General features: G+C 42.3%; 1 protein-coding gene and 1 long non-coding RNA gene across 2 annotated transcripts in view; both read left to right on the top strand.

The window, feature by feature from the left end:
• Nucleotides 1–10,304, top strand: part of fat4 (FAT atypical cadherin 4) — a 98,641-nt gene extending 88,337 nt beyond the window's left edge. The window contains 4 exon segments of the mRNA XM_029441455.1: nucleotides 368–492; nucleotides 2,063–2,280; nucleotides 4,662–4,923; nucleotides 7,133–10,304. Coding sequence (XP_029297315.1) covers nucleotides 368–492; nucleotides 2,063–2,280; nucleotides 4,662–4,923; nucleotides 7,133–9,042 — 2,515 coding nt within the window. The 3' untranslated portion in view covers nucleotides 9,043–10,304.
• Nucleotides 10,305–23,811: 13,507 nt separating this feature from the next.
• Nucleotides 23,812–26,468, top strand: part of LOC115014412 (uncharacterized) — a 50,897-nt gene continuing 48,240 nt past the window's right edge. Inside the window, exon 1 of the long non-coding RNA XR_003832900.1 lies at nucleotides 23,812–23,927. This is a non-coding gene — a long non-coding RNA (uncharacterized LOC115014412). The remainder of the gene's footprint in view (nucleotides 23,928–26,468) is intronic.

Here is a 26,468-nt window from a genome sequence, read left to right as displayed (position 1 = left end):
TGTCCGTCTTCTCTAACCTCCTCGACTCTCGCTGTGGGACATCTGTTCACACTCCCAAACCCTCTCGAGGGTTTTTAAAAAGATGTTGTTTTAAAAAAATATATAAATGGAAGATTTTTGACGGGGAAACCAATTGCAGAATTCCGGAGAATTTCTTTTTCTTTTCTGTCCTGCTGGTGAATAGTGAGGCGAGAACAGATCTTTTAATATGCAAATTCTCTTGGGCTTCTTTATGTTTTTTTTTGTATTGCAGCACGGGGAGAGAAATCACAGCTCGTCTGCCCCTTTCTTTTTCGGCGGACCCCCCGGCTGCATGCTGTGCGGCTGACTTGTCAAACTGACGTTGTGTTTGTCATTGTGTCTGTAGATGTCCGAGACTGGAAGGAGCCTGCACCGCCAGCCCGTGCAGACACGGGGGAACCTGTTTGGACCGCTGGTCGTGGCAGCAGTGCCAGTGCGTGGATGGCTTCACTGGCAAATTCTGTGAGAAATGTAAGTATGTGCCTTTGAAGTTTTATCGCTGAGGCTGCACTTACGAAGGAATATTCTATCATGATTATTCATGATTCTTCCCTCATGAGTCATCGAGCTGCACCATTTAGCGTATTAGAGACCACATCACTGCATTCTGAGCTTCATTTCAAAGCATTTGGGTATTTCATTCAAATACAGAGAACTAAAACAGACAAACCTTTGAAGTTCACAAAGACGAACTACCATGTGGCTCCTGTGTGAGGTGTGACATTGTGTTAAGAAATGTAACCAGTAATCATTCCCACATTTAATGTGAAACTTTCAGATTAATACTGGTAAATCAGGGAACCTCCACACTTCATTTGTCTCCGGTTCATCATTGGGTTTGATCTTGTGGGAAATCTGCTGCTTTGCTTTGTGGCACGAAACAGGATCACAGCAATTTTCCTCTCATACAAATGAAGCGCACTCTCAGTCACGTGTTTCAAATGTACAAATAAGCATGCCAGGACGTACAGTTCAGGGAATGACAAGTAGGAACTTTGTCTGCACAGAAGGAAGAAATGAGTCGACTGTCGCTGACGGTCATCTGGATGTTGTGGTTCCAGTAAATGTAGAAGATCTAACCATCAGTCAGTGTCTTAGCGAAGTCTATCCTTGCATTGTCGCAAAATAGCAGCTAGTTCACATAGTTTATCAGAAAGAAGCATTTGTACCATCGACGTGTTTGGTCCAACGCAGCTAATGAGCGACAACAGCTCCACCTGTTTACTCTAATGTCAGAAATCCTCTTTATTAAACACCGCTTTCTATCCTGCAGCACAGATTTGCGTGTCAACGTCCACCAAAGTTGAACTTGATGCAAAATGCTTGCACAGATTTACACATCCACTGAGCATACTGTGCAACAGCATTTTCACATTTTCAAAGAGGGTGCGGTGTCATCTTGAATCCAGCCGCAAATTCCAGGACCGTAGGAATTCAGCTTCATACGGCCATGTGCAGTATATTCAAGAACACAAGAGACGGAGCAACAAACACAAAACCTCGTCTTTCTTCAGCTGTGTTTGTATTGTAAATACGACTGGAGCTTGATCTTCACATTTCAAAAGTGTATTTGTTTTTGTGTTTTAATAACATTTTTATTTGTTAGACATTTCGTACTTGTTAGAGTTTATCCAAGTTTATTGTGAATTAAAACAAAATTGTAAAGTTTGTTTTCTGGATGCACTCCTGATATGAACTGCACTGTGTAATGCAGTAACGTGTTTAATATACCTAGTACATATTGTATATTGGCAAAGGTGCACACACACTCTTTGTTTTACATCTTTCCTGGCAGTACCAGGAATGTGTGGGATTACATTTACATGTGAGGTATTAAGATGAAGCTCTGAAGAGAGGAAAGGTATGTGTTCAGTGTCTCTTTCACTTAGGGAAGGTATTTATAACCACTGGGGAGAACGTGTGGACCAATTTGCGGTTATGGCACTCGGATTAGGAAAATAATTTGCGCCTCAGTGTCCGCCAGTGTGGAACCTTTTAGAGGCAGACAGGATTAAAGATATTCTCCGTCTTTCTCCCACAGACATGACAGCAGACACTGCTCTGTCCCTGGATGGTACCGGCCGTCTGGACTACTCCCTGAAGCAGGGCCCGAAGCGTGACGTCCTTCTGAGGCAGTCGCTGCAGGGCGTGACCTCTGACCCCGCCACTCCCAGCAGCTTGGAGGTCAAGTTCAGGACACGCAGCAAGAGCGGCACTCTGCTGCATGTGCAGGAGAGCAGCAACTACACCACTGTGAAGGTGAGAGACAGGAAGTGAAAGACATGTTAAACTCATCATTATGTACCTTCCAATAGTCCCATACACTTTCTATTTTTACCAGAAATACTGCGCTGACCTCTAAATTATGAAACGCAGCACCTCAGGTAGTGCTTTCACAATAAAAGCCTCTCAATGAAGTAGTTTTCATGGCAGGAAGTCTGGAGTTTGCATTATCAGCACACAACAGTAAGTTAATATAGCCAACAGCAGCAGATCAAAGAATAGGAAGGCTTCCTACTAAAACATATTAAAATACTCTTAAACAATACATAAAGGCAGTTGAGGTAAGTTAAGGTCCTCCCATTACTTACTGTGTTCCTGCTGTTCGTCCTCATCAGTATTATACTTTTCTTTTTATGTTCTGTGAAGCAAAACTCCAACTAACTCATGAGCCACAAATCTGCCTTAAACCACATTCATCACTGAGGTCCCATGGAGAATCAGCTGTGCAGATAATGTGCAGAGAGCTGTCTGTTAAAGGGATCGTTGGGATATTGTGAATCGGGGTTGTATGAGGCTCTTCTCCATCAGTGTGTTACACACAGGAGATGAAGGCCGGCGCCACCGTCTGGTTAAACACACAGGAGTACGAGCACGTAGAGGACGACGTATTTGAGTCAACTAAAAAGAGAAATCCGTTTAAGTGAGCGCTATATTTCTAATATATTCCAGGCTGTCATCTAAGCTCTCTTGCAGAACCTGGCAGTTGCTGGTCTCCTGATCGGTTCGTATGTTTGTGTTTTTGTGGGACTAACCCTTTAAAACACCAAAGTTACACAACTACACAAACCAAGTCACTGATGAACCGAGCTTGTCCCCATGTACACACACAGTCGGTATTTTCCCCCAAAGCACTACAAGTTGCAGATGATGAGATTCAGCTTAGTTTGGCTTTGTTACTCAACTAATTGGCCGGCTAATTTTTGCAGAGCAGCCACTGTTTATGTAAGCATCAGCCACCAGCCATACTTGTAGACTTAGAAGGCTCATTAGCGGATGTGCAAGTCATAATTAGTTCATGATCATGATTAGTTTCTAGTGCCAAGACACAAATCAGCTTTGGCTCATCCATTCGTGTGAGAGAGAGCTGAGGTTCTGCAATATGGCTGCCAGATGATACTGAGAAGTCCCCTGAATGTTTGTATATAAGCTCATCACCCCACACACTCTCTCCAACTCTAAGGGGCTTTCTCAGCCACCTCCCTTTAGTCTAATTCTTCTTTTTCTCCTCTCATCCTGTTCCCCCCTGTCCCCCCCCCCCCCCCTCACTGATCTTGGGCAGCTGTCCAAAGAGTCCTGAACAATCATTCATCCTCTTCAATTTTCCTTTTAGACCCACTCCGCCCTCATCACCACTGACCCCGTCGCACTTCAGTATCAGACTTTCTCTCTTATGATTTTGTTTTCCGGCTCCGAGCAGCTTCTGATGCTCATTGAATCCCCATCACTGCTTCCTAAACAGTCTGGAGAAGTATTATAAGTACCATGACGCCTAAAAGAAAAGCAGAGCAGCAGGGGAATACATACTCCCAATGTGCATATGTTAAGAGTCTGGACTATATATACTGATATATATTTAAACAAACTTGTTTAAAGATGTTTAATAGATAAACTTCATGATTGGTTTTCCAGGTTCAGAGCAGGTTTTCTTTGGCTTTGGGGACTTTCCGCTTTTCCATTTTAAATCAATTCTTCCGGAACTACTTATCATTGCTGATTTTTTGGGTCTTTGAAAAAGGGAGTGGAACAGGATTACTTTTCCATGGTGGGGAGTAAACATATGAGATTACCATACACTGTGTAAACCGCACATTTGTTGCCCATGCCAAAGTGAGCTTGATTAATTTCTTTTAAAGACGCACTCTGTCCTCTCTTTTCTGGAAGCAGGCTTCACCAGTGGGCGTTTGAATGTGCATGTCTCCTCTGAATGTGTTGTTACTGAGCTCCTGGTCATCATCTGGCTGAATAACATTAGCTACACACAAGTTGTGAGAACATGATTTACTGCGGCGCGTCCCGCCGGGAGGAAGATTTACGAGCGTCAAGTTGCATTTTTGTTTTCGATCTCTGACCTCCACATCAGATTCTGAAAGCAGTGTGGTAGTAGTTCAGCGGAGACTTCCTCTCATCACTCATGATTAATGCTGACATGATAAGTTATTGCATTAATCTGAAAGAAACTGCATATTTATGCGACCTACACAGAGAACATTATTTATCATACGCTCGAAATTAACGATTATAACAGTGTGCAGATTCGTCAAGAGTCTTATCCGGTCTGTCTGCACTAAACTACAATGTGCTCTTTAATGTGGACATTAACTTTAAGCCATCACTGTAACTTCTGTTTCTTCTTTCAGCTGAGGAACGGCAACATCCACTACATCTCAGATGCGGGCGTTGGGGGGAAGGTGGAGCGGACCGTGGGAGACGCAGTGCTGTCAGACGGCCTGTGGCACACGCTCCAGCTGGTCAAGAACGGCTCAGCCACGCTGCTCCTGGTGGACAGCAGTCACTCCAGGGTCATCCAGCACGCCACGCAGGACTTTGGAGGTCTCAGCGTTGTAACCTTTTCCCTTGGAGGAATCCCACCCGGACCTGCTCAGCAGAAAACTGCAGCAGGTGAGGCTCGACAGTGAATTCATTACGTGTTTGGGACTTTGGGTCGGGGATGAATCAGATAGTAGGTCATCAGAAGTCATTCTGTCGACATGTTGAGTGCTTAAAAAACTTTTTTTCTGGTTTGTGATTGTCAGTTTGATCCCTGAGCGGCAGCTGCTCCCTCTTTACTACGACTGAGGTGCGCTTGAGCAAAACTCTGAAGCCCATCCTGCTCCTGACACGTAGATGAGATGAGAGAGTTTGGTTATAATCGCTATAATCTTCCTATAGGACTGTACAATTATAGCTAACAGCACTCAGAAACATTATAATTTATAAACAGTGATTATAATGCATTAAAAAAAAAAGATTATTACTGTATGTCTTACAACTACGATAATTTTAATACATTATGATCCTTGCAAAAAATATATATATATTGTCAGTGAGTGACAGTCAGTATTATGATACTTATATTATAAAATGCTTTATAATGTGTTATGATTATCATAGTAAAGCATTATGAATATTTAAGAGTGCTTATAACTATAATTACAGAGTGCCGTAAACAGATTATAATGCATTCTAAGTTTGTTTATAATGCATTATAGACCTTGGTGTCATAGAAAGTGCTACAGACTCATATATGTTGTGCACATAATGAACATAATGTAGTAGTAATGGTAGTGAGTGATTCCTTTAAAGTCACTGGTAGCTGCTCGCCTACCATAAAGAATCTCATACGTATGAGTTTCATGCTATAGCTTTAGTTTCCTATGATGATCTCAATGCTGTCTCAGAGGCTTGTCTACCCTTCGGAGAAAACATGTCACAGCCAAACACTTGTTTTGACAAGAAACTCGTCATATTTCAAATCTAAAAATCACAGTTTAAATATTGCTCTCTCCAAAACTAACCACAACAGTCACGCCCTTGTTGAATGTACATGTGTATTTACGGGCTGTGTCAAAACACAAACGCTGAAGCTTTCAAAAACTGGCGTTTGACCAAGAAACTCACCCGCTCTTTACCTACTGTGAATCACTAATGCAGCTGCACATGTTCTACATACTATAAGAGTGTGCACATGCACATACTGTAATAGTGTGTGACAGAGCACTCATGAGCTTGTGAGCCCTTATAAATCCAGTACAAACTTTTTCCCCAAATGAATTTATAGTCTGCTGCTCAAACTGCTGACCATATTTGGTCGCCGTCCAACAAGAATCTGGCCTGAAATCTGTTTCTATTTGACGCTGCTGAGATTTACCTGCTATGAATTTATATTAGTTAAATAAATGTTTCTTTATCAGAGTATCATTTATGGACAAAATAACCAATATTGATTTAATTTGACTCTGTCTTGGAACCCTGAGGACTTTTGGTGTTTTTGTCTTATTTGCATGAACTCTCATCTTAGTTTAGACTTAAATCACAGATGAGATGTCCTCGAGTCTGAGCTGGGAACAGTTTGGAAAAGGTGAAAGAGAAGGTTTCCAGAGGGAGGTAATGAAACATAGTACATTTTAAAATATCAGGGGAGGGAAAAACTAGCCTAATTCTATGCACTAATATGGTAAATTATTTGTATCACTTTCTTACACAAGGACCAGGCCATACATTGAACAGGAATATTCTGAGCATCAGGTCTGTGGCAGGGTGCCTGTTAACCAAGACGTCAACAGTCGTGTTATGTTGTGTATATATTTTTCAAGAGATAATGAAAAGGCACAAATGGATTCAATCTGCACTGGGATAAATTCAATAAAAAATCTATTTACATCGGTGAGGCAGTGCTGTGAGGCATCACACGAAGCAAAAGATTGAATTAGACACAGAGACATTCATCCAACCCAGATGTATGTCTTGAAGCGATAATAGCTCTGACGATAGATTCTCTGTTAGAAAATATTTCATATTTCTTTCAAATTGGCCGGCGATTGATTTTTAAAATATGATTCCTTTTCAGGGTGTGCTTTCCACAAGAATTTTCTTTTTTTGTCCTAAGCTTGAACCAATTACTTGTGTAAACAAAATTGCGTTAGCTCTGATTATAGCTCCCTGTTCCTATTTACAAGGAAGTGATCCAGCACTGGCAGACATTTTGAAAACCTATCAGTCTGGTGGCAATCAGAAATTATTCCCTCTCCAGGCCACTGTTATGTCCTTGTTAGCTGCTGGTGGCTGCTTCTTGTTATCTGAACCACTTTTCTCTCTTATGCATTCGCAGGTTTCGACGGCTGCTTGGCATATGTGAAGTACAATGGGGAGAATCTGCCATATACTGGAGAACACAACCTCGTCACCTTAACTAAGACCAGTTCGTCTGTCAAGATCGGCTGCAGGGGTCCCAACCTATGTGAGAGCAGCCCATGCTGGGACGGCTTGATGTGCGTCAACCAGTGGTACACGTACCAGTGTGTCCCACCCGGCGACTGCAGCTCTAATCCTTGCCAGAACCATGGCAGCTGTGTGCCGGATTCCCGCTTAGGTTTCACATGCGTCTGCTCCGAGTTCTACACAGGCAAGACTTGTGAGACCTTGGTGGCCTGTCTGGGCGTCCAGTGCCCACAGGGTAATGTTTGCAAGTCAGCCAACAACGGTGGGTTTGTCTGCAGCCCAATCCCCACAGCGGAGACAATGGTCCTCCCCATTTGGGCGGTGCCCGCTATCGTTGGCAGCTGTGCCACCGTCCTTGCCTTGGTGGTGCTCAGCCTGATACTGTGCAATCACTGCAGGGGCCGCAACAAGACCAAAGTGCCAAAGGAACCCAAGGAGAAAAAACCCAAGGAGAAGAAGAAGAAGAAAAAGAAAAAGGGTAGCGAGAACGTAGCGTTCGATGACCCAGATAACATCCCACCATATGGAGACGACATGACAGTACGGAAACAACCAGAAGGGAACCCCAAACCGGACATCATTGAGAGGGAGAACCCTTATCTGATCTATGATGAAACAGACATTTCCCACAACAATGAGACCGTCCCCAGTGCTCCCTGTGCCCCCTGTAACGGCCCAGAGGCAGATATTGAACACTATGACATAGACAATGCCAGCAGCATCGCCCCTTCGGATGCAGACATCATCCAACACTACAAGCAGTTCCGCAGCCACACGCCCAAGTTCTCCATCCAGAGACACAGCCCGCTGGGCTTCGCCAGACAGTCTCCCCTACCCCTCGGAGCAACAAGCTACACCTACCAGCCTCAGTACACCCAAGCACTACGATCCACCCCGCTCAGTCACTCCCACTCAGCGTGCCCCACCCCAAACCCTCTCTCCAGGCACTCCCCAGCACCGTTCACCAAGCCCTCCTCCTTTTACCGAAACACTCCGACCAGAGAACTCAACCTGGCTCGCCGTGAGGGCAGCCCGTTGGACATGCACAACGACATGTGCCAGCCACCACCCATGTTCAACTACGCCACCCGGCTGGGGAGGCGCAGCAAGAGTCCGCAGACCATGGCCAGTCACGGCCACACCTCCAGGCCTGGCAGTCGGCTCAAGCAGCCGATCGAGCAGATCCCCCTGGAGACGGGGCCTCCTGTGGGGCTGTCCATCGAGGAAGTGGAGCGGCTGAACACTCCACGCCCACGCAACCCCAGCATCTGCAGCGCAGACCATGGGCGCTCCAGCTCAGAAGAGGACTGCCGCAGGCCACTGTCAAGGGTCCGCAACCCCGCTGACGGCATCCCCGCCCCAGAGTCCTCTTCGGAGAGTGACTCACATGACTCCTTCACCTGCTCAGAGATGGAGTACGACCGGGAGAAGCCGGTGTCTTACAGCTCCCGAGTTCCCAAGCTCTCGCAAGTCAACGAGTCAGACGCCGACGACGAGGACTACAGTGGGAGGCTCAAGCAGAGGCGGTATTCGAGCCGGAGGGCAGAAGGAGGGCCTGGCATTCCCCAGATGCCTCCTACTGAGCAGCACTATACACTGCCCCACAAACTGGGCCAGCAAGCTGGGGGCTTCAACTGGGACAATCTGTTGAACTGGGGTCCCGGATTTGGACATTATGTAGATGTGTTCAAAGACTTAGCCTTGCTTCCCGAGAACGCATCAGCAAAAGACATTGAAATGAACAGTGGGGATGGCTCGGTGACCATTCTAAACGAAGGAGAAGCTGAGCAATATGTATGAGACTATTTATTATGATGTTGTAGAATATGGTGATGTTCTCCATTTAAAAAAAAAAAGAAAAGGAAGACTGTATATTTCAAGAGAACATTGGACTACATGTTTTTTTACATTATTCAAAATTACAAGACGACTTTCAATGCAGTAAGGCAGAAAAATGGCACCTGTAACATGACAGATTTTGTCATAAGCCACCTTGGAATAGTTTACCAGTCTTTTCTGGGTCCAAAGTCAACTGTACAATTCATTTCTCGGAGGCCTCATTACAACATATCCATTGACACTGAAAAGAGAAAATAGAAATCCATGTCTGAATTCAATTTAGTGACTGCAAAGCTCCATTCACGTTATCTTGATCAAACATTTCTGTTTTTTATTACCAATATTGCCTCTCCTTTCCTAAAACTTCTGTTAAATTCACAGCTGAGAGATAAGAGAGTAGATAATATTAACGCTCACAGGAAGAGAATTCCAACGGGCTGTGGAGCAAAAGGAAACTCCCGGTCTCCGTCTTTTTAGGGGTCAATTTTTAATTTACTTAAAAGGAAGCATGTGTGTTTGATCTGACTGCACCTGTAGGTGACAGGACACGGCCCTCGGAGTGAAAGTTAGTTCCCCGTTTTGCTCGCACGGTATGGCATACCCCACCAATGTTATGATCCCTTTTCCGTCTGCCTTTGCCCCGGTGTGTTTTCTCACAGAAGACTGGCTAAACGCTCCAAGAGTGAGGATTAATAAAGTCGCCTGCCTTACAGACATTTGAGGATTTCAGCACGGGGGGAGGACTTCTTCTCCTCTTCTGTTTTTCTGGCCTAAGTTCCGGAGGAGAGGCGGTTTTGGGGGGATGGCGTTGTTTGTCACAAATTTGCGTTTTCTGACCAGCCAAGCGTTTAATGATGATGATGTATGGATCCTATAAACATGACCCCAACTAAAACACTATGAACTTGTGTACATTTTTTTAATTCATGAGAAATCGTGGAGTCATTTGTTGTTGGTGTCCTTGTCCATTATTTTGACATGTATGGTTTCTACATTTTTGTACTGTTTATTAACTTAAATTACTTAAGCTGTGTTTTTATTGATATTTTCATATGCTGAAATGTATGTCCTTACTTTCGGGGAAAGTAAGATTGAAGACTTATTTTTTACATTTGTTACATATGTAACATCAGTATTTTCCACTTTTGATAAAACTATAACATGCTGTATGCTTTGTACCTGTAAAAAGCCAATAACAGAATAAAAAAAGTATTTATTTAAAAGTTGCTTTCTTCTTTCTTGCAGTGGTAAGCAACTGATTTAGATGCATGTAAGTGTTGGCAGTTTCTAAAAATGGTCACCTTCAAGCTCAGAATATATCCCGTCCCAAATCATTTGGGTGGTAAGAGATTTATTATTCAACGCTCGCTCTGTGCAGTCTTTAAATAATACTGGGTCTGAACAAAACATTTAAAAAGGCATTTCAGGACCTGAATGAAACTGAGCTATCTTACTCACAGCCAAGCAAAACATCAAGCGGACTCCACGACGCAGGGCCTTATATTGCTTTCAACAATTATTTACATCTGGCTTATTGAGCAAAACCTCTTTTTTTTGTACTAGCTCAGTGATTCGGTATGCAACATGCTTATCTTCTCCGTCATCAAGGGGAGAGAGGCCACGAGAGAAAACGCAGGGAGCCGTGAACCCGGCGCAGAGTGACAGGCTGAATCTGGGTAAATTAACTGTGGGCTCGCTGAGGGGCTCGGTCACGCAGAGAGCTCTGTTGACCGAAGCCTCTTTGGGAAGACTGAACCACGCTGATGCTGAGATAATAACACTCACAATGATAATGAGAGTGTGGTGGGGCGAGTAAATAAGAGATGAATTCAAACAAACCTCACAGCATCTCCTCTGCTGTGACGCAGAGTCTGAAAGGTATCAGTCAGGAGCAACCCCCCCCCCCACGTCCTCCCTATAGGTAAGCAGGACGGCTTGTATACTCAAAGGGCACATTGTTCTACAGTATGGTAGGATGTAAAACACTCATGAGGACTGACATGAATCTGTCTTCCTGATTTTCTTCGGGGCAGGGTGGGTGGGGGTGTTCCTCTTTTTTTCCACAAGTGCTGTTTTTGGATATTGTCCAGATGGCTGCAGGACTTCACCGAATGGCAGAGGGGCTTATGATGTGTCTAAGGATTAATTGCAGTATTTATCTTAAGAACGAACATTGCACGTTACATTATAGGTTAGGCCTTTAGAGAAGTACAACTTGTTATTCCTGTCGACTCCAGCGGTGCTTTTTCAGTGAGCAATAAGCTATTTGTGTTAGTAATGACACAAGAAACTACTAATGCTACGGCAAAGTAATCATGTTTGTGCTTCATTAAATCACGAAGATGTTCAGATTCCAAAAGAGTGGTGCCAGCAAGTCGGACATAATGCGTTCTGCAGATCTCCACTGGAAATTAATTCATCTTGAGTGAAGGTGCGAAAGAGCAGCCGTTGGATTTCCCATGAAGCTTCTACAGGACTTTTTTTCCCCCCTCTGACTCCAAAAATGTCATCAAAACATAATTCCCATTAAGATGATTTCCATGTTGACTTAAGAGTTTCCCCAGTATTTATGAAAGGATGTGGCACTGAGCTGCGAGCGACTTCCTTGAAACAGAGAGTTCCTCCCGAAAGCTTGTTTATAAAGATTGATTATGCTGAGCCCCGGTGTCCTCACGCAGCTACAGCGCCTCCCTGAGTCTGATGTCAATTAAATTAAAAGCACATTCATCGCTGGAACAAAGAACTCTCATTATTTGGTGTTAAGCAACTTTTGATTTGACATTGAATGTGCATGTGTGTAAAACAGGCAGTGAGAGCAAACTTCATCTGAACCTCCAAACACAAAATTCAAAAACATTGTAAAATCCAGATATTCTTAACAAAATCTGGGTGTTTTTTTTAATGGTTTTATGTCACGAGTCAAGAATGTATTCTATCTTCTGGAGGTCATCCCTGGTTTGACTGTGGATCGGGACGTCATCCCTTCTCTCCGCTCACTTTCTGTCACCTATAACAATCCATAGAAATCAATGGGTTTGAAGAAAGCATCTTTTTATTAATGAAGTTTTTAGTAAAGACTGTAAATATAACAGACTCCTGTAGACAGAGAGCTCACTGCTCTTCATTTGTTTTTAAGTTAGTGCTTTCACTAATGACTGTTTTCATTCTTTAACCTGTCTTTAATTATTTTTCAAGTGTGTTACGTGTCGTACGTTTCATGACTTTTTTAAGGGTATTTTTGCCTCTATTTGATAGTACAACCGCAGCTAAGGGCTGCAGTTCGCTTTTGACCACATCTCACAGTCTTCATTGGCAGATTGTCTTTGTGCAGTTGTAAGGTGAATGTAGATGTTTTCCTGTGAATGCAAAGTGAACATTCTTAATCCAATCTTGGAAGCCTTCATTAAAGTCAATGTTCCTACATGCATATGCCCTGCAGCCCTCTATATGGTCTGTTTCATTTTCGATGTCAGTGTGTTCACACCTCTTGCCCCACATCCTCCTTGCAGACCCCTCAGCATGTCTCCCCTCGTCAGCGGTTGTCTTATGGCTCTAAAGCTTGACGGACAAATCACCGGTTCATCATCTGAGGCTTTACATGTGAAACAACATTAACTCCACAAATGATCATCCGATCGTAGCGCTGCTCTACACTTTCACATCTGCATCAAAGCTGCGAGGCTCTTCTTCGATAAGTGTTCCTTAATGCTGTGTGTACTGCAGCCAGCCCACGACTTTCAACGCACATGAAAGCTTCAGCGAACCGGAGCTGTTGGGAAATTAAAGATAGATGCGCGTGTGCGTGTGCGTGTGCGTGTGCGTGTGCGTGTGCGTGTGCGTGTGCGTGTGCGTGTGCGTGTGTGTCCCATCTTTGGAAAGGCGCCTTTTTTGGTCTTCAAATGTAAAACTCTGCGGTTTTCACTCCAGCATCTTGGGGCTTGGATTAAGCGAGGCTCTGGTTGCCACAAGCTGCAGAACATTTATAGAAGTGTATGATGGATGCTAAACAGACAACAGCGTCATCATGAGATCCCTGGCTCGAGTGTCACCGTGCTGTCAGGCAGTCGCTCTGTCGGGCAACACATCTGTTTCTGATCCCACGTGTGACATTCTGCTGCTTCAGCAATTTCCCAAGTTTTGTTTTGTTTTCTAATTCGGGGAGATGCTGCTGATTTAAGAGCTGGTTAACTCTCTGTGAGAAAGAGAAGATTCTCCCAGTTGGTCCCACTGGTTTCTGTCGCTTTGACGAAGCAGATGTTGGTATTGTTTACATTTGACTTGGGTTCAAATGAAACACAGTGGGATGAATGTGATGAGCAACACGCACTGTTTGCAGAAGTCTACCCTGTAGGTGGATTGTAGTGTAAGTTTTGATCGAATCATATTTTATTTTACAATTTTTAAAGCTGCACTAACTACACAACAACATATCAAATGCATTGTGTAACGTGAAAGGGGTCGTTTGTAGTGACGAACCACGGCGTTAGCACCCAACGTTTTTAGCATTTTAGCATCTTTTAGCTCATTGTCACGGCTGTATGGCTCATATTCTCATCGACCTTGTTTTAAAAAATCTTTTAAAGCCCACTGTGCATCACCTGCCCAGCAACACACTGCATCGGCAACGTTAGCTACTAGCTGCTGAACATTGCAAAGGTTTTAGCAGCTTGAGCCTGATGCTTTCCTCAGGGTTTGACCAAAACGGAGTTAATGGGAAAGTGACTATTGGATTTATTTAGCCTTTAACCTCTCCCTGCTCTTCCTCACCTGGCCACCAGTTGTCCTCAGTGTGCTGCTCTCACATGAGCTGAACACCTGTCACACAGCTACTCCACATTTAGTCATCAGCCTGTGTGTATACAGTACGCTCCTCAGTTTGTATTCAGCTCACTGCCATACACGGTATGATTGCTTGCCTGTTTTTCTTATCTTATTTTTGAATAAGTGAAACATTGTTTTTGGCCCTTAACCTGTCTCATGAGTGTGTGTCTCATTTGAGTCTTCATTCCTGTGTGGGTTTCTTGAGTCCTCACACCCTGGCATGCCCTTGAACAAGAAGCCCTGACTCAGAATGGCCAGACTTTCCCTCACTGAAGTGCTCAGGTCCGTCCAAATCCACATGTTTGTCATGTGTTTTAATGTGGTCTCTGTCTGCTTTGAAGTTCTCTACACAAATAGGTTAACGAGGGATTGGTTGTGCTGTTTTTGAAGCGGATTGTTCCCCTCTGTTGCAAACTTTCCAAGAAGACAATAAGCACAAGTGTGTAGGCTGGACGTTTGGATTCAGCTCTTATCAAGGCTTTAAACTCTGTAGCTGCAGTTTTTATTCTCGCTGGAGTTCAGTTTAGACCACAACTCCATGCAGCCATCTTCAACAGGGGTCTGCTACGAATTACTCCTGATCCGTGGCTTTACACACAAAAACATTGCATAAATGATGGTCAACAAGCAAATCACACAGGCAGGACCAAAAACCCCAAGACCAGAATACAACATAACACACACACACACACACACACACACACACACACACACACACACACACACACACACACACACACACACAGAAGTCTCCATGTGGCCAAATATGCCTGGTGTGGGTGGACTGGCTCTCTAAATGTTTACTTTCCTCCAGCCACTGCTTTGTTGGAACAGTCACTTTGAAGGCCTCAGCTGCAGTTTAATGGAGAAAAAGGAGTGAAATAGTTGCTTAAAATGTATAAAACTTCATTTGAAAACTATAGCAATTATTTTTAAAGCTCCAAGGCTTAAATTCCTGATTACAGCGCAAGTTATTGTATTCCTGATTACTCATGATTGGGCTTTGATTGAGGAAGTGGATTATTTAATTGCACTTCTGCAACTTGCATCAACATCTTGATTCTTTTTTACTGCAATGGTATCTCAGGAAATTAAATTAAATGCTTCAATATTGCAATTTTGTAACTTAATGACTACAAATAAAGTTTGCGTCGTCTGTGATCCGCCATGATTAACTGTTCTCTACATTAAAGGTGAGTTGTGTGTTTCTAGTTAAGATGCTGCACATTTCCTGTGTTAAAATTCCTGCAGTGCATTGTGGATCTGTGTCCTGTATTATTGGTCAGGACAGTAGTATTTATTGTATTGTGCTGAGTTAGGGAGAAGATTACTGGGAACTGAAAACAATGCCGGTTCTGCTGCCAAGATCTTATTTCAGCATAAGTTGTTGTTCAAACCCAAATCTGAAAACATCAGCACAATTAAGAAGATTCAAATGTCACACAGACTTTGTAGTGATCTTCTCTCCCGGCTTTATTTAATCTGTTTCCTCCCTCAGACGAGTTTAACTGTCAGGGAACATTTTCTTAACCACAAGGTAGGAGGACAATGTTAATACGTTTTTATTTGAATGCAGCTTTGTGGATGATGTATGCAGGATTCTTTGGCTCTTGAGTTGAGCATTACGCCTTGTTTTGGTGTTCTGTGCTTTAATGCATGTGTCTACAAGGAGAACTTCTCCTCAGGGACAATAAAGATGAATTGAAATTGGGAGTATCGGAGCGCAGAAACGAGCAGCAGCAGCAGTGAGCAGTGAGCAGCAGCAGCAGGGACTTGTTAAAGGCACCCAGTGGAGTTTTCACTGTAAACAAACAACTTTCAACTAACTAAACCACACTGTGTGTATCCTTCAAGTTGAACAGACCTTGAATGCATTTCCCACCTGATGAAATATTTGCAAAGCTTTTTTATTTTATTTTTTATTTTGAATGTTTTGAGTCCTGCGCTGTTAACACAGGCCTGCAGCTACATTCTCATATTATTATTTCTTATTTGCGGATAGCTGCCCTCGTGGTGCACGATGCTTCTACTTGGGGCGGAAATGTCGCATCAGCCTTGAGGCAAACCACACTACCTCAGGAAATAAATCTTGGCAGCTGAAACTGATGTAACCTCTTTATGTTGTTGCTGTTTGCTTTGTGCCTCGAGACCAGAAACAGATTGGAAGAGCAAACTGCTGCCCAGAGAAAACTTCTCCCATAGATAGCATTCATAATTAAAAATAGCAAACAAGTGTCGTTATCATTCTTTGTATTGTAAACTGAAATAACTAAAATAACAACCGTGTGATGGATTTCCATGAGATGAGATGTCCACGCTCTTTGAGTGGATGGAGCTTAAAGACTGTGTTCTCCTCTAACTGCATCATGAGGTTGATATTTGAGTTAGCTATTCTTGGGATTGCCATAAAATCACAGGTTCAGACATTCATGTACCCCACAAGATGAATTGTAACAACTTTGGTGATCCTCTGACCTTTCTCCTAGCACCATAATCAGGTCATTTATTGGTGGGATAATGATAAAATACCTAAAGACGGTCCTCTCAGCTTCGGCTGTACTTTATCATGTTAGCAATTACCTCAAAGCGCTGCAGCACCAAGAGCCGTCAGCATGGCTGTCGACTAAAGTACTAACTTGATCTCAGCTCAGTGTATAACTTACCTGCTGACAACAAGGTCACAAGGTGAGGTCAGAAATCAATGATGAGATGTTTCTCTCATCTTTCCTTTTTTTGGGGGGAAATCCTTCAGACCTGCACAAAGCTATTTGCATTTAGCATTAAACAAAATGTAACATACATTTACATAAATGCATACAGATAGAGAGGGAGAAGAAGTAGAAGGGGAGGAGAGAGGATGTGAGATCTGTGATATGGTTCAAACTGTGATATATATATATATATATATATGGTACAGAAACACATACACAGTCCAAACAAAGAGGTCGACCTCTTTCTGAAGAATCCAGATAGTTATTGTTTAGCACACTTTGTCTTTTCCCAGTTACTTTACAGCCCGGACACAACAAGCCGCACTAATGTAACGCTGATGTCCTCTCTCAGCGACAGTATTATGAAACACAGAAACAGCTGCTCTGCACTGTATGTAATTACCACATATTTCTCTGCAGCCTGCCAGTTGTGATGTTTATGAAACCCTAGTGCTCCTGCCTGCGTGCTGGTGCGAGAGTGTGAATGTGTGTGAAGCACGGACAAACTCTCACACACACAGGTGTTTGCACACACACAAACAGCTGTAACTGCTCCTTCTGACCCCTCTGCTGCTTCTCATGTGCTGCTTTCCACGCTATAACCCTGGATGGTTATTAGTTATGATGCCTGTAGGAAATGGTAAAGGCTAAATGTCACAATCCGCAACACCAGCGTGGATAATCTGTTTCCTAAATTTTAAAATTGGCTGTGCTGGGTAGCTTTGGAGTTGGAGCTGCGCCCATTATTATACTACAGAACTACACAGATTGAATGTATCTGCCACACCAAACTGGAATTCCAGAAAGAAAACAAAGCAACATCTGAAAGGACGGCTCATTAAAACCATTAGCACAATGTGGGCTTCTCATTGGCACATGACAGCCATTTAACTGCAAACCCATAACAGATCCCTGGTTTTGCTAACACCTGGTGGAATTTTGTAGCTGAGTAGTTTGCAATAGCCTCCACTTTGACGTCTTTCACCCTCCTGACAGCCTCGCGTGTGCAAATGCAGTGGGAAACAAAAGTCACATACAAAGTAATGGCACTTTTTCGGTATGGAGGAATGTGTGCACACTTGGCAGCTAATAGGAGCACATTAATTTTCACCAGAAAAAGAAAGAAACGTTCATTGCCTCAGTGTCCTTCCTTTTGCTTATTGGCTACTTCAGTCGCCTGGTTCCCTTTGGATTTTCCCATGCCCTGCTATCTTTTCTCAAGTCTTAATCTTTTCATTCTGTCAGGCTCGCTCTCGGCAGCCTCCGCGCTATTTCCAAAGGTCTGGGCTTCATGCTAATTGTCTCTCAATGGCACGGTTACCTCCCAGCTACATAATGCACCTTGTTTCCTCTGCTCGGTCTGGGCTGCACCATTTCTGGCTCATTCAAATTCAGGAGGGAGAAGGATTGTAGAAGCAATGCCTCAGGCTGCGGCCATGCGAAGCAACAAGTGAAAAGAAGGAAAAAAAAAATCAAAATGATTTGCTTCCCTGTTTATGGCGGAACATTTCTGTGGGTGGGCTGACCAGTCGGACATTATGAAGGATGAGTTGCGTGTGATTGCTGTTGTGTTAGACTAAACGTCATTTCTCTGCTGCAAGTTCTCCATGCCAACATTTATCACACAGCTCATCATGTCATGCGGCAGCGCTACCGAATCATACACGTTATTTCTGAATTAGCTTCACTTTCAATTCAAGCGCGGCTTCGACGTCTGCCAACAGTTTGATCTATAGTTCTCAGATGCAGTGAAAAGGCAAAGGGAGGTGAAGGTTATGAAAATCATAGTTAGGACATGAATGCAGAGCCCTGTCGCAGGTTGAACAGGTGTGCCGTTGTGAGAGGAACACATGCATTGTGCTAATTGTGTCCACGTAGATTGTAAATTGGCTGTTTTTCTTCTGCTGGAGAGATCTCCCCACTCAGTACTGAGACGACAGCCATGCTCCATTAACATCTATTCAAGTGCACATGCTTTGATCTTCGCTGAGAGGGAGCAATGGGGGAACACAGGGGGAGAAAAATAAGCAGAAAAAACATCATCAACAATTCAAATGCGCCCAATTATTGGAGCATAAATATAAGCCTAATTAGAATAAATTGCTTCCACATTGTTGCTATTTTTAAAATGTTTTATTTTATTTTGTGTGTTGTGTGAGTGTGTGTGTGTGTGTGTGTACAGGCTTCTTCTGCATTACAGTGCTTGAGTTATGATGGAGATGCTTAATTTGATAGAGAAATTGCGGCGCTAATTAAAACTGCTGGATAAATATTTTCTTTTTGCACAGAACCCCACATGTGTTTTTGTTTTGGATACAAACAAAAGAATAGCGTTCCATATTATCTCAAATGAAATGAGCTGATCCTAATATCACAGCATCATTTTAATCACAAAACTGTCAACGCAGCGTCTGACATTTCAAACCGAGGCCTTTTATTAACCTCTAATGTCACAGTCTTCAACGTCAGGATATATTTAGCCTCTTTGTTTCTGACTTGGAGTTGCCAATTAAATCAGACCTCAATTGATTTAGCTGTTTTCTAACATTTGGAACAGAGCGAGGGAAAGCACCGAAACACAGCGGACAGAAACAGTTTCACACGACGACCTGAAAGGTTTTTGATTCCCATGCTTCCTCATGAGGGCGGCCTGTCTGCTCGGTCTGCTTTGGGTTATGAAGTCACTTTTGAATAGAGAAACAAGACGGTGAGGATCAGGGAAGGATTCTTTCCCAGCGTCTTATAAAACAGTTTTTGATCAGACAAACCAGGATATCCAGAAAGGGAAACAGTATCCCACCATTAACACTTCATCGACATCTAGACGGCAATCGTTGTATCTGTTTGTCTGGGAATTTAGCGCAATGCCTGCTGGGAATTAAATCTGCACTGATTGATTGTAATGTCATCTAGTAGATGATTATAATGAGGTTTAAAGATGCCATTCCCACGCAACTTCTTTGCCGCAACACCCAGTGATACTCGTCTGTCTTCTCCCACACACTTTTAACATGTCGGGCCGGAGGTTCGCCCCGCCGCTTGACTTTAAGACATCTTTTGTTCTCTTGTGGTTTTAAGTTTAGTTTGTATTACACGCTCCCATTCATCTAATTCCAATTTATAATTGCCAGTTCGACACGCACAAGGTTACAATAATAAACCATAACATCTCTCAAGTTCTAATGTTTTCCTTGGTCACTGTTGATGTCATGCGACCATTAAAATGCCAAAAGAAAATGACTTAATTGTGATTTCCATCCAAGTTGTGAAGGAAAACCCGCTGATTTCCAATAAGTGTCCCTATAGATTAGTGCAAGACTTGTTTTGGGTGGTGTAGGTTGTCAGATGTGGATTTACATTTATTAGAGAACTCTTATTCTTCATAGTGTTGGGAAATAAAGGCCGAGCGTTGTCTTTGTCTGCTTCCCGACTCTGAAGTCACTGCGAGTAAGAGTTTGTGTGGAGGTCAAATGTGTCTGCGTCCAGGACACTGAATCCAGACCTCCACTCCATGTTGATCAATCAAAGAAAACCAAACATTGCTCTCATTTCTCATCAGCCACCATGAAATCATACATAAAGGGGGGAAAGATTCTCCTCTCTCGACAGATGCTGAAGTTCAGCCTGCTTCTCAAAAGCTCCTATCATGGCTGACCCGCCACTGAACCTCTCCGCTCTGTCTCGCAGTCACTGCCAATGTAAGCAGATGCCTCTTCGAGGTTCGCTTTCAGTCTCTTATTTATGCACGGGATGATAATGCTATCCTGCACGTGATACTTCAAGAGAGGGAAGAGTCAATAACTAATGGAATTCATGCTAAACAAGCACTCCTCTTCCCTCTTAGTGTACCACCCAGGTTTTCCGCAGAGACACTCACCTCTGCTAAGCATCGACTCCGAGCCCACACAGTTTGCCACAACAGCTTTAGCTCATTTACTGCAGGTCCTGCTGGATTGAGCCCTTTATGTCTCCAGCTGGGAAAACTCACCCCTCTAAACTCTTAGAGCGGGAAAGCTTTGGGAAAGATCTATAAAATGACATAGAATAAAAACCCCCCTTTGCCTCTCCCTCCGTGGCTCCTTAATACACGGTTTTACAGTTTGAAAGAAGGTATCAGTCTCCTGTAAGTCCTGCAACTGGATACTTTTCATCCGCGAAGGTTCAGCAAACCGTAAATCAAAAGTTGTACTTCGGGAGTAATGTTATAATCAAAGGATGCGTCAACAGTTTGAGAGTCATCACAGTCGTTCGGATGGGTTGTAAACAAAATCAGGATACAGTTTGTGATACAGCGTACGTAATCAGTTTAACCTGAAATATTTGAGCTCCGAGATGTTTTCTTACAATCTGCTGACCAACATCTCAGGCTCAGTTAGCATTTGAGGTATACATACTGTAACCACACAACCTTTGGATACACTGTGTTGTATTTGATCAATAGTAAATGTGAACTGCTAGTATGGGTGTGGTTGTCACGTGCAAAGACATTTAGTTCTGCAGGAGTAAAGATGGAGACTGCATTGTTACCAGCTGGTGTTGTTTTCACTTGTGATTCTGTGTGTGTGTCATCGAGGTATACGTGCTCCTGCAGACACCTACTGTAGCGGGCCAAATTTCTGATTTTCAAAATAAAGGTCGAGTTCGAAGATGGCCGTGGTCCGAGCAAGGGGGCCGAAGAATCCATTGCCACCCCCGCTTTACCCCCCTGGCATGTTGTGATGTCACAAAACCTTACAGGTGTGTAGTTCCAAGATGGATGCAGCTGCTTTGATCCCATAGCAACATGGTCTCTAGTTATATAATTATTATTGTTTTGACCTTTTTTGTTGTTTTAATTTGACATCAATATTCCAGAGTTCCTTTCTTGTTAGTGGAAATGTGTTACCTCTGCTTACAGTAGTAATATAATGCAGCTGATCTGCCGGACCTTTCTATCCATTCTACTTACTCACTGAAATGGAAAAAGGTTGTTAGCTTAAAGTTTTGGCTTCTGACGGTCCCGACAGAGGCAGGTGTGCTACAACAATGGTAATAAATCAAAACACGAGGAATTTTGTGAATTGAAAATTGCAATCTGGCCTATTGGCCTGAATACTGCAAAAGCTCTGTACATGTGTACAGAGCTGAAGGTAATTTCCAGCTCCGATGATGGGCAGCTATTAACATCTGAAGACAAGAAGCAGCACATTGTTTCTTTTACAGCAGCTGCACATATGTGTCCAGTGATTGATTTTAAATTATGTGCACAAATATGCAGGCATAGTAATAGTATAATTATATCCTACTGTACGATATATGTATGTCGAGTAGGCTCATAAGTGCTCTCAGAGTAGAAAGTAAGAGGCAGCATCTGAGGGTTCGGCAGGTCAGCTAAGAAGGCTTTGCCTGAATATTTCCAGGCGTTTATATTCAGTGGTGAGTCTTGTGAAGACCCTCCAAACTCTGCACCTGGTTCGTATTCCAGCCTCACAATCTGCTTTCTTTGGACACTGCATCTTCCTCTTATTTGATTTCAGCTCTTTGAGATATGAAATACTTGCTGATACTTAAAGACTGTCTTCGGGGATGGCGAGGTGAGGTGGAGAGACGGCCTTCTGAGCCATTTGGAAAATAGATTTATTGAGATTTGGCAGCAGGGTGTGGACTGTCAAAATAGTTCTGAATGAGACAGAAAGCCACGCAGTCTATACATATAGCAACAATCATGGGATCTATTAAAGCTCTTTTTTCCTCCTTTTGTACCCACCACTTGAACAAGTCGATCTTGGATTCTGTTCAGGTATTTTTATGAGATGGTTCAAAGAACTCACATGGTTCTTGTCTTTGCTGAACAGTGTCAGCAAACACATTATCTGATCAGATGGATGGCTTAGATGCAGAAACCCACAAACGCTTAAATTTCCATCTGTCCCACAGTCAGGATGGTCTACATTTAGGTTTTTATGACTTAGCAAACGGAGGTGGCTCTGAGGTTATTAGATAGCAATAAATTCCTGTGCTTCGTGCCATTATCCTGAGTGAGGGCATATATTATGGCTCGTGATAGGTTTACTAGTCCTCTAAAGTCCTCTCTGGCTATAAGCATGGAAAGCTACTTCTGCTGGCAAAAACAAAATAGTTCATCAGAGACATGAAGATACTCAAGTAATCAAAGTTGGAGACAGTAGATGCCGGTGTCAGCGTTGCTGTTTCAAGTTTTGCAGAACAAGGAACCTTTTCTAGCCATAATTTTCATTGAATCAAAAAGGGATTTTGCTCAGCATGCATGACCTTTTGTTCACCAAAACGTCTGACTCCATCTATTTCCAACCTGGACCTTGTTTCACCGTTTTCCATAAAACCAAGTTGGTAAACTTTACTGTCTATAAAAGGCTGGAGTGGATAAGAAATCATTCAATATACGTCCCATAGTTAAACTCCTCGGGGTCAAACTACATTCTCATGTCACAGGGAAACTGCTGTCTCTTGGTAGGTAAAGTTATGGACACAAAAAGCAGCAATGCTTTGAAACCACAAATACAGGTCGCAAAGATTGCAGGCTCTGTCCACACACAGGAGTCCATTGCTTTTGTCTTCTGGGAACTCTGCAGCAGAATCAAATGTTTTTTAATGTATGAAACACGAGCAAAGGTTAAATAGTTTGGCTTTTGAATTAACAGTCCCCCAATTTTAGGTCATCAAAACTAATTTAACATTTTAAGAACAACCTTAATACAATGTAAAGTAGCAATTAACCTTTGCCTTCAATCTTGTTTTTAGGATTTTAAACACCTGCCGAGGTGGACTGAGGTCAGCCGAAAAGAATTAGGCTTTTTTTATTTTTTAGACCTGCAAGTTAACATAATATACTGACATTTCCACACTGGTGGTTAGAAAGAACAAAAAAAATATATAAAAATGCCTCAAGATTATGTAAACACTGGCAATGTTCTCTTCATAATAGGCTATGTTGTGTATATAGTTTGTGTTATTCTGATTTTTGTATTTATTTATTCATTAATGTAGCTTCTATTATTTACTGTGTATTCTATATAATGTTAGATAGATGCAACGTTTGATTAATAATTAATTAATGATAGGCCACACACAGTGCCAGACTAGGTTCAATCCTTCAATCAAATAATGTTGTTTCATTGGAAAATATATATATATGGAAACGTTGGTCCATTTAGCTTCACTCTTTCTCTTTAAAAGCAATGGACTGAGGACTGCCAGGCAAAACACTTGGCTTGGCTCCTCCACCTTCACATGACAGACTGGACTATCTGCAACATTAAATCCAACACCTGTCCAGTCATTTGGACTATTTAAACGGTAAGTGCCCTGTCCTCTGTTTTGGCCTGCTGCCTAGCTGAACAACTCAATTGCTAACTCTTAATGCTAACGCTAGTTAGCACTGCTACTTCTGCTATGTAACATTTCTTAAACTAGGTAGCTAGCAAACAGTGAGGAAACTTTGTGGAAGATACTGTTGGTTAGTATCATCTGTTGGACCCAGAAGACAGAACAGTTTCCGGGCGCCATGTTGGCAGCTCGGGACTACATTTTGTCTTGAGAGGTTGAAATGCTACCGCTTCACTTCATCATGGTAAACTAGCTATGTTATGCTAACTGGCATGCTGTGAGTTGGTGTTTGTGTGCTTGGCTGTACTAATAAGAGCTGCTGAAGCTGAATTAGTATCCATAAGATGTGCTTATGGGCTTGTTGGCTGCTAGTTTATGCTACTGTGCTACTGTGCTAAATTACCTGTGTGTAATATTAGCATTGATATTAACTGTGTGCTGTGTTTTTGTCTTGATGTGGTTTGTTTAGCCCTGCTTTGAGATTAGTGATAGTGAACTATAAATATTTATGTGTGTTATGGGTTGACTTAGTTATGTAGATTGTTGTTATTTTTTACAAACACAGACTCTAGTAGAGGTTAATGTACAGAGGATTTGGGGATGTTAACATATTAAAATTGTTAAAACGTATTGGTTTCTTTGGAAACTCAAGCTAACTATTTCCCCCACACAATTCACAATATGTAAAGCATTTGATTTTACTTTGCTTTACGGTCATAATTACATCTAAACTGCTGTTTGTATTGTATCCTGCTGCTACTCATTGTCAGTTTGCTGTATATCAATGTACTGATGGTCTTCTGCTGCTTGTGATAAATTATATATTTATTAAAGCAATTATCTGCTCCAAACCATGATTGATTTCTAAGTGTAATACACTTAAGATTATATTGCAATTGTAGGAGGTGTTCTGTTGGGGATCGGCCACATGGCGGCTTGACTCTCATTATGAAACTGTACATGCTCTTTGTGGTCTGGAATGCCTACCAGGGGAATGGTCAGATTGTGGTTGGCGCTGCGTCCCACACAGACTGTAGTGTATTTTACATAATAGTTGGCGTCTGTCTTTGTATGTACTGGGGTTTTGGGGCGAGAAGTTTATTCTAATGTACCCCCAATCTCTTCTCCAATCTTGATATGCTTGAGATGCAAAATATCAACTTTATAAATATCTATTCACATAGTTATTATATCCCACGAGTTGGCTGACTAGAATAACTGAAAGTGCTTTGCTTTGTGTGACCCCTTAAACTGAACATTTTGGCACTTTGTGTTGTCTAGTCCTTCAGTCTAACACTGACTTTATATTCCTTTTTATAGGCTACATTTGTTTTGTATTTGTTGAGGTGGATTGGCTTTGCTGGCCATACTTACAATTCCAGCATTCTGTGGCTTTGTCATACCATAGTAAAGATGTTTTGTCTCATTGATGTCCCAAAAGCTTATATGTAGTTTCCTATAATAAGACGTTTTATGTGTACTTTACTCACACTGACTCCGCAGTTAGACTTGTACACCTATACTTACAGTATTTATAGGTTCAGTATAATAGTAGTACTGGACTACTTTTGCATTCAGCGCTAAATTGCGACTTGCAGCACGGTGCAAAAAGGACACATTAACCAAAGAAATGGGTCAAAATGTTCATTTTCATTCATAACAATTAACCAATGCAGTGTTTGGCTACTGTGCCCCAATGCAGATAAGATGGGAGTAACTACAGTAATGCAGATTTAGAAACTTGGAAAAAAGGTTAAAAATTGAGCTGCTGATTTAATGGTATAGTAAAAATGTATGACTATAAGGCAATTTCTCTATTTTCACGCATTTTATAGAGAAATCGATTTATCCAGACAGTAATTAGCAGATTAATCGACAATGCAAATAAGATTTGTTGCAGCTCAAACTGGAGTTATGTTTAGATGCCTCTTCAAAGGCTTTAGGAGAAATATGCTTTGGCAAATTTTAGAGGTCCAGCCCATTTCTTTTTGTTTTGAGCCTCAACTAATTAATTTCCTTATTGATTGATCTTAATTCTCCACTTAATTAATCATATGGTCTATAAAATTCCACAAAGTAGTGAAACATTTCCTCACAAGGACACATGCTCTAAAGCAGGGGTGTCAAACATGGGACGACTTTGCAAAGTGTAAAAATGAGTTGTTTTGATCATAAAGTAAAATACAGTTCCAGATACCTGTGACGAAATGTGTTGTGCCTCTGTAGACACACTGTGATCTGTAAGTTGTAACACACATGTGTAAATGATAAACTGATAATATTGTTGAAATTGCAACTTTTTTTCTTAAGAAATTTCAGGTTGTTCATAATGTTTTGTAAAAAGATAAAATTTGAACATTTTCAGAATGTACTTGTACTTTTTTGCACTAAAAACTATTTGGAGTTGTCGTTATCATGCTGTGATGTTACTGGTCCGGCCCACTTGAGATCAGATTGTTCTGTATGTGGCCCCTGAACTAAAATGAGTTTGTCACCCCTGCGCTAAAGTCT

The sequence above is a fragment of the Cottoperca gobio genome, chromosome 10, assembly GCF_900634415.1.
Source record: "Cottoperca gobio chromosome 10, fCotGob3.1, whole genome shotgun sequence".
NCBI classification, from domain to species: domain Eukaryota; kingdom Metazoa; phylum Chordata; class Actinopteri; order Perciformes; family Bovichtidae; genus Cottoperca; species Cottoperca gobio.
The sequence above is the reverse complement of the archived record's forward strand: the minus strand, read 5'-3'. Positions and strand labels throughout refer to the sequence as shown.